This window comes from Nicotiana attenuata, unplaced genomic scaffold, assembly GCF_001879085.1.
Source record: "Nicotiana attenuata strain UT unplaced genomic scaffold, NIATTr2, whole genome shotgun sequence".
Classification (NCBI taxonomy): domain Eukaryota; kingdom Viridiplantae; phylum Streptophyta; class Magnoliopsida; order Solanales; family Solanaceae; genus Nicotiana; species Nicotiana attenuata.
In genome coordinates, this window is record NW_017671881.1 from 191,497 (window position 1) to 201,144 (window position 9,648).

Here is a 9,648-nt window from a genome sequence, read left to right on the forward strand (position 1 = left end):
TTGCCAGATAGGCAGGGCATTGCTTCTTGTGATGCCCAGGTTGCTTGCAATGATAGCACTTGCTTTTGGGCTTTTTCACACCAGCCGTACCACCAGGTGCCAACACCTTTTGAGCCTTCTTCTTTTTCTTATTGCCTTTCGACTTAGAAACCGAAGCTTTCTCAACATTGAGTGCCAGAACTGGAGCTTATTGTTTGATAATAGATTCTGCCGCTTATAGCTTATTCAACAATTTTGCTAGTGACAACTTCATTTTGTTCATATTATAGTTCAAGCGAAACTATTGAAAACTGTCAGGCAGAGTCTGCAGGACCATCTCAATTTGAGACTCCTTATCAATCACAGCTCCAAGGACCTCCAGTTCATTCAGAAGACTCATAATCTTCAGAACATGGTCCCTGATCGATTATCCTTTAGCCATCTTAGTGTTCAAAAGGGCTTTCATGGTTGTCTGCTTAGCTGCACGATTTTGCTCACCGAACATCTCTTTGGGACTTTCGAGCATATCATAAGCAGACCTCATAGATTGATGCTGTTGTTGCAAAACATTTACCATAGAGACAAGAATGTAACATCGCGCCATCTCATCAGCCTTAACCCATTTGTTATAGGCCTTAACCTGATCATCAGTAGCATCTTCAGGTTTTTCTGGGCACTCCTCGGTGATTACAAATTTGTAACCTTCAGCAGTTAGGACAATATCAAGGTTCCTTTTCCAATCAACATAATTCGGTCCTTTTAACTTGTTTTGGTTCAAAATTGAGGTAAGTGGGTTGAATGAAGACATGGTTAATCTGAGAGATATTCACATTAAATAGATCATTAGTTATGTATTTAGAATAATTAAATTCAAAATAGCACATTACACATATAACCATGCTTATTGAACAATTAGATTCGTTAAGGAAACTTAACTATTCATGCAAAATATGTGTGTGATGTAAGATATTAACCCCATAAATTTAAACAGGACCAACTCAGATGGAGAGTAAACTGTTAATTTAAGATAGGTATATATCACATTTATAAACTCTAGTTTCATTGAATCAGCACGTAACTCAGTTGGAGAGTTAATACAAAATCTATCTGATGTGGTAGAAGACCTATGTCAACATATAAATTCATTATATTACTATAAAACATGATTGGAAACAATGGCAATTGAACCCTACCATCACAGATTTCTTTTAAAAATTCTTTTATTAAAAAAATTTTCTAGAAAATAGAAAAATGGCCAAAAACCCATCTAAACGACCCTGAATGCCCAAAAAACGACATACGTCATGAGCAGAGATGATGCGTATTTCTCACTGGGCCGTTTCCAAAGAACCTACCAAATTTGAGGTCAATCGGAGTTCGATAGAATTTCAGAATTCTAAAATCAAGACCTATTTCTAGAATTGTGTTTCTGGCGTTTTTAAGGGGTTTTATTATTTTGACTTGTTCAAATCACATAATATACTGATGTATGTTAAACATGATTTCAGAACTCAAAATAATATTTTTTATTTTTATTTAATAAAAACGTATTTAGACAGAATTGTAAAAAACAGTATGTTTTTCACTATTCAAAAACGCCACTGTTCATAATGTTGTATATTAATCCAAAATTACAAACTAATATCATACAAAACAGTCAAGTTTTTATTAATATAAAACTTGACAAAACGCAACTAAAACAGATTAATGGAATTGATTCACTGTTTATGCATGTGTATATTAACCCATAATTACAGAATTGATAGCATTCAAAAACAATCACGTTTTTTACTAAAAAACAGATTGCTCTTGATCAAAAAACGTAATTAAACAGACAATCATTGAATATAACACCACTGTTTATACATGTGTATATAAATTCATAAATTTAGAATTATAGAATTAAGATATTAAAAAATACAATCACGTTCTTGACATAGAATAATCATACCAAACATGTATCAATAAACAACACATTTTATTATTACTCTATTCATGCTGTATTACATTATCTAGTTAGATGTAAGACGGCGTTTTCACATGATAACTTATAAGCTTACATAAAGGGATATCATAAAACTCAAAACCGAGTCATGGATTCTATCAACTAATTATTATTCACAAATTTTATTTGTTATTGTCCAATCTATTAGGCATACACTAACTCTGAATAGAGTCGTACCTTTTGATAAATCAAAACAATAAATAAATTATATTGATCATAATAATTATATCAAGATTAGGAGTATAAGCTTATTTAATGAATTAGAGAAAATGTTTTATATATTCAGTACAAAAACATCTTTTCTCTACTTGGTCCGTTCAATATACACCGAGTATACTAGCACACGGAGTTGGAGTAAAACTACTCCCATAATCAAGACAAATTATACTATAATCTTGTGCTACAATCATCAAGATACTTTGTCCAATAATATCTTTGATTGTGAACATAGTTTATTAATTATGAGAACCAACAATTTAATCTTCTATGCATGAGCTAAGACTCCGTACACTAAATTGTCTACTACATAACTAAAAGGACACACATGTAATAAATGATCTATTTAAAATAGTACTTTATTGAATTGAATAAATTAAATAAATAACTGTTCCACAAAGAATAAATTATAATACTATGTATAAACCGCATGGTTAATAGTATATCCCAACATAACTAATCGTGATCGGAACGTAGCAGGGCAAGGTTCAACCCCATGTTATATCAGACCATGATATAAAGATTGCCGATCTTGCGAACCAGAGATCGACTGAGACCGAGATCGGCGAAGTTCGAGGCCAAGCAGGATAGAGATTGAGCAAGATTGAGGGAAGCTTTCCAAGCCGAATAACGAAAAGCCGAAATATCCGCAATCGAACGAGGATCACGGTGGAAATCTCGGCACGTATCAAGAAGATGCCGATTAATTAGCTAATCATGGGATCTCTTACTGTATTTAGAATTGTAATAGTGGTATGACTCCCTTACTATATAAAGAGGATCTGATCATTTGTAAAAGACATCACATTTACGTAATACAAAGCAAAATCCTACCTTTCTCTTAAGCTTTCAATACTCTATTACTTTGTTCATATTTTCCAGTAGAATATTCGTTTGGTTCAAGGGCGACCTAGCTCGAGGGCCAAAGCTATACACTTCCTTTGGTTTGCTTTTATTTCTATTTAGAGTCAATTTCAATACCAATTTACGTATTTTCTCAGTTTGTGCTAAGTAAAATCGTGTGTCCTTAAAACCACATATAAATTCGTTTGTTATCCGTTTTTAGGGTAAACATATATAACAAATGCATTGCTCCGAAATTTGACAAAATAACTGCTTTGCAAAATTGGCTCTTACCAATTAATGTGAATATCGATCAGCAAAATAGATAATAAATTAGTGAGTTATTTAATCGAATCTTTCAGTCAGTTTATCATACTTAAAAATTGCTTATTAAAATTTATTTACTTCGTGGAATCCAAAAGCTAATGTGTTCGTTAGGACTTTGCCCAATTAACAAAAATATTGTTTATAATAATGAGATAATAACTAATTTAAAATTATCAATTCCTCCAAAAGAATACTACTGTAACAGATGCCAGTAAATGAAGGAAAATACTTTATTTATAAATTTCTGATTGATCGCTACAGTTTTTTATTTCCTCAACAAATATAAAATAAGTTATCAATACCCCTATTTATAATATTCGGAAACCTATTTCAACTAGAAACGGGAAAGCCTATTCCAATATTTATTCTAACTGCAAATCCTATATAGACATGAATTAAATAAACCAAATCCTAAATAACTAAGATTTTCTACTACAACTTTGAATTAGTTTTTCAACATTCTCCCATAATTCAAAGTTGTATAGGTCTGACTTGTTCGTTGTGCAATTATGTTGGAGCACTTCTCTCCAACTTTCACTTTTGATGAAGCACAGATCTCCATCCCTCAATTTGTTGATGTACCTGTCTCCAACTCACGTCGATGCACTTTGTCACCAACACTCAATTTTGTTGAAGCCCCTGTCTCTAACTCACGTTGATGCACTTTGTCACCAACCGTTGATGCACTTTGTCACCAACACTCAATTTTTGTTGAAACACATAATCAACTTCCAACCTTTTTAAATATCTCTCCAACTTTTAGAGAAGAGTTTCTTCATCTTGTGCCATATTTTTTTGCACTTCTTTAAACTTGTTTTTTTCTTGAATCTGTCTTGAAACTTTTCATCAAATAATCTAATTTGTTTTTACAACTATCTATGATTTAGCCAACATATTTTTGGCCAGACGGGTGGCACACTTTGGCTAGCGCCACCCGCCGGCAGCGATAGCTTTTTGATTCTCTCCCGAGATCGTAGAAACTCTGATACCAATATGAAGGAAAATATTTTATTTATAAATTTCTGATTGATCTCTACAATTCTTTATTTCCTCCACAAATAAAATAAGTTATCAATACCCCTATTTATAATAGTCGAAAACCTATTTCAACTAGAAACGGGAAAGCCTATTCCTATATTTATTCTAACTGCAAATCCTATTAGACATGAATTAAATAAACCAAATCCTAAACATCTAAAGTTTCCTACTACAACTTTGAATTAATTTTTCAACAGTAATGTAAAAAAATACGGAGATATTGAAGATGTCACGACCCGGATTTCCCACCCTCGGGAGTCGTGATGGTGTAACGACCCGGCCGGTCATTTTTGAAATTTACGCCCCGATCCCCTATTAACTGCTTTCCCCAAGTTTATTTCTGCTATTTCGTTTTGCCGGGATGTTCGGTTTTGAGTTTCGGAGAGTTTTGGGACACTTAGTCCTAAATGAGAGCTTAAGTGTTGAAAAGCTGACCGTAGTCGGAATAATGTAAAGACGGTATCAAAATGGAAATCCGACGGTTCCGTTAGCTCCGTTAGGTGATTTCGGGTTTAGGGGCGTGTTCGGATTGTGCTTTGGAGGTCCGTAGCTAATTTAGGATTGAAATGCCGAAGGGATGAATTTTTGAAGTTTCCGGTTCGATAGTGAGATTTTTATCCGAGGGTCGGAATGGAATTCTGAGAGTTGCAGTAGTTCTGTTATGTCATTTGGGACATGTGTGCAAAATTTCAGGTCATTCGGACGAGGTTTGATAGACTTTTTGATCGAAAGCGTATTTTGAGAAATTTAGAGTTCTTAGGCTTGAAGCCATTGCTAATTTGAGGTTTCGATGTTGTTTTAGGTGTTTTAAGGATTGGTACAAGTTTGGGGAGTGGTATTAGACTTGTTGGTGCCCTTGGTTAAGGTCCCGGGGGCCCTGGGATGATTTCGGATGGTTGACGGGGAGTTTTGAGGTATATTGCAGCTGCTGAACTTTGCTGATTCTGGTATTTCCGAACCGCAGGTGCGATGTCGCACGTGCGGTAAAAGAGACGTAGAAGCGGAAAAAGGAGGGATTCATCAATAACCGCAGACGCGGTGTAATTTCCGCAGAAGTGATACCGCACCTGCGGGTAGGGAGCCGCAGATGCGGAATCTGGCGTTCAAGTGAGGGGTCGCAGGTGCGACCTTTTGTCCGCAAATGTGCCGCATATGCGAAAACTGCTGGATAGAGATTTAAAAGGAGTTCCGCGACCTTGGGGTTGTTTCCACCATTTTTATCACGACTTTGGAGCTTTTTGGGCGATTTGAAGGAGGGGTTTCAAGAGAACTTCATTGAGGTAAGTAAATTGGGCTTAAAACTCGTTCCTCTGTCATTATTTCATGGATTAGAGCTAGAAATTTAGGGAAAAATCAGTAGTAATTGTGGGATTTAGGGCTTGGGATTAAGAGACTTTGAAATGAGAATTTGAGGGGTCATTTGGGCTCCGATTTCAGTGTTCTTGGTATGTATGAACTCTTAAGAGTATGAGGATTCCGAAAATGTAAATTTTACCCGATTCCGACACATGAGCCTGAGGGGCATTTTGGTCATTTTACCTAATTTTATGTATTAGCTTACAATTTAATTATAAAATCAGTTATTTGAAGTGTTATTTACATTATAAAACTTAATTGAATAGATTTGGGCCATTTGGAGTCGGATACTCGTGGCAAAGGCGTGGTTTCGGGTTGACTTGCACTTGTTCGAGGTAAGTGACTTGTCTAACCTTGTGTGGGGGACCTTTCCCCTTAGGATTGATATTTGTGGTAATTGAAATGCCTCGTACATGAATCATGCTAGGTTAGGATTACCTGCTTTACTTTGATATGAAATTGATTGGATTGAATTCTTGTTGTTGCTATGTATTTAATTTGGGACTACGGAACGGTATTTCAGGAGATCCCCCTGCACTTTTACTTTGGGACTACGGGACGGTATCCTGGGAGCTCCCCTGTATGTTTACTTTGGGACTACGGAATTGCATTCCGGGAGATCCCCCTGTACATTTATGAGTTGGAATACGAGACTGCACCCGGGAGATCAACTATATATGGTATTTATATTTGGGGACTACAGGACGGTATCCTGGGAGATCCCCGGTTGTTATCTCGGAGCTGAGTTGTGTTCTTTTACTGTGTTTTACTTGCCTTTGTAATAGTTGTTGTTGTCCTTCATATCTTGTGTTATTTATGTACACTGTTAAACCTTATATCTTATTTAATCTCAGTATGGCCCTGACCATCCTCGTCACTACCCAACCGAGGTTAGGCTTGGCACTTATTGAGTACCTTTGTGGTGTACTCATGCCCTTCCTGCGCATGGTTTTCATGTGCAGATCCAGGTACCTCTACTCAGGCTTACCATTCTTGAGGCGAGGCGATTCTACGGGACTTCGAGGTATAGCTATGTAGTGTTTTTCTCAGCTTGTGGATTCGTGAGTATCCGGGTTTTGGGATAGTGTATCAGATTTTGGAAAGTTGTGTGTATATGCCAAGCAGCATTTAAATACTGTTTCTTTCAGTTATTCGGCTTTTGATTATTATTTCCGCAAGATTAGTTGTTTCCGCATTTCTTAGGCTTACCTAGCCGTAGAGACTAGGTGCCGTCACGATAGTTCACGGAGGGCGAACTGGGGTCGTGGCAAGTTGGTATCAGAGCTCTAGGTTCATAGGAGTCATGGATCACAAGCCGGTTTATTAGAGTCTCGCTGATCGGTACGGAAACGTCTGTACTTATCTACGAGAGGCTATGTAACTGCTAGGAAAAATTTCACTTCATTTGAGTTCCTTGTCGTGCGAGATTTTTGATATCCCAATTCTAAACTTCTGTCTTTCTATTCTCTCACAGATGGTGAGGACACGTGCTACTCGAGATGACCAGGCACCCGCGCCCCCTACTGGAGCCGTCAGAGGCCGGGGCCGGGGTGGAGGCCGAGGACGCGCTCGTGGTGCAGCCAGAGCACCCGCGCGAGCTACCGCCGAGGTACCACCAGCAGTACCAGCCGGAGTCCAAACACCTGACGTCTACCACTACTACTCCAGCACTCCAGGAGACTTTGGCACAGTTTATGAGTATGTACACCACTTTGACTCAGGCAGGGTTGCTTCCCCTTGCTGCAGCCACATCCCAGGCCGGGGGAGGAGTACAGACTCCTGCCGCCCGCACTCCTGAGCAGCGAGTGCATGTTGAGCAGGTTCCAAAGGTTATTTCTGCGCTGCCTGCAGTACCAGTTCAGCCCGAGGATAGGGCAGTGGCTTCAGAGGATGAGCAGCGGAGACTCGAGAGGTTCAAGAAATATGATCCTCCTGTATTCAGTGGGTTAGCATCTGAGGATGCCTTGGGATTTCTGGAGGAGTGCTACTGTATCCTCCGTACTATGGGCATATCAGGATCGAGCGGGGTTTCCTTCACTACTTTCCAGCTTCGAGGAGCCGCCTATCAGTGGGGGCGTGCTTATGAGTTAGAAAGTCCGGATGAGGCAGCTTCCCTGACTTGGGCTCAATTTTCAGATATGTTCACGAGGGAGTATGTCCCCCAGAGTCTTAGAGACGCCTGGCGCGCGGAGTTTGAGCATTTGCGTTAGGGTACTATGACTGTCTCGGAGTATGCTGTCCGTCACATCGACTTGGCTAGACATGCACCAGCTTTGGTTTCTATGGTTCGCAAGAAGGTTCGCCGGTTCATCGAGGGGCTTATTCCCAGCATCAGATGTAGAATGGCTCGTGAGTTAGAGATGGATATATCTTATCAGCAGGTGGTGAGCATTGCTAGGAGGATTGAGGGTATGCATGCTAGGGACAGAGAGGAGAGAGAGGCCAACAGGTCTCGAGAGTCGGGTCGTTATTCTGGTGCTTGTGCCCCAGCTGCAGATCGTCATGGTAGAGGTCATATGGGTCACCCCGTTCATTCAGCTCTTCCAGCGGCCAGTGGTATTCCAGCTCCACCTAAGCCTCAGGAGCCTTATTATGCACCTCCACATGGTTGATTTTGACATTATCTTGGGCATGGACTGGTTGTCGCCCCATTTTGCTATTCTTGTTTGTCACGCCAAAACCGTGACACTGGCCATGCCAGGTGTACCGCGTATTGAGTGGAGGGGTGCTTTAGGTCACACTCCCAGTAGACTTATTTCTTTCCTTAGGGCTCAATGTATGGTTGAGAAAGGTTATGATGCGTACTTAGCTTATGTGAGAGATGCCAGTATGGATACTCCTTCTGTTGATTCAATCCCCGTGGTACGGGATTTTCCTGATGTGTTTCCAGCTGATCTTCCGGGCATGCCACCCGATAGAGACATTGATTCTGGCATTGATCTGTTGTCGGGCACTCAACCCATTTCTATCCCTCCGTATCATATGGCTCCTCCTGAGTTGAAGGAGTTGAAGGAGCAATTGCAGGAATTACTTGATAAGGGTTTCATTCAGCCCAGTGTATCGCCTTGGGGTGCTCCTGTGTTAGTTGTGAAGAAGAAGGATGGTTCTATGCGCATGTGTATTGATTACCGCCAGTTGAATAAGGTGACAGTGAAGAACCGCTATCCTTTACCTTGTATTGATGACGTGTTCGACCAGTTGCAGGGTGCTTGTGTGTTTTCTAAGATTGACTTGCGTTCAGGCTATCATCAGTTGAAGATTCGGGAGCCAGATATCCCGAAGACTGCCTTCAGGACTCGGTATGGTCATTACGAGTTCCTTGTTATGTAATTTGGGCTGACTAATGCCCTAGCAGCCTTCATGCATCTGATGCACAGTGTTTTCCGGCCATACCTTGATTCATTCGTGATCGTTTTTATTGATGCCATTCTGGTATATTCCTGTAGTCGGGAAGATCATGAGCAGCATTTGAGGACAGTGCTCCAGGCCTTGAGAGAGAAGAAGTTGTATGCCAAGCTCTCAAAATGTGAGTTTTGGCTGGATTCCGTGGCGTTCTTGGGTCATGTGGTCTCAAGAAAGGGTATTCAGGTAGATCTAATGAAAGTGGAGGCCGTGCAGAGTTGGCCCAGAAGGGTGCTCCATTCCAGTGGACGGAAGAGTGCGAGGAGAGCTTTCAGAAGCTCAAGACAACCCTGACTACAGCCCCAGTTTTGATATTGCCTACCGGTTCGGGGTCTTATTCTGTCTATTATGATGCCTCAAGAGTTGACCTTGGAGCGGTATTGATGTAGGACGGTAGGGTGATTGCCTACGCGTCCAGACAATTAAAGATACATGAGAAGAATTATCCTGTCCATGATCTTGAGTTAGCTGCCATAGTTCAT

At 40.0% G+C, this 9,648-nt stretch overlaps 1 protein-coding gene across 1 annotated transcript; it reads right to left on the reverse strand.

Moving 5' to 3' along the window:
- Window positions 1-406: 406 nt before the first annotated feature.
- Window positions 407-787, reverse strand: LOC109210708. Its single transcript, XM_019374163.1, has one exon. It carries the CDS (start codon window positions 785-787, stop codon window positions 407-409), a length of 381 nt encoding a protein of 126 aa, XP_019229708.1.
- Between the last annotated feature and the right edge of the window lie 8,861 nt (window positions 788-9,648).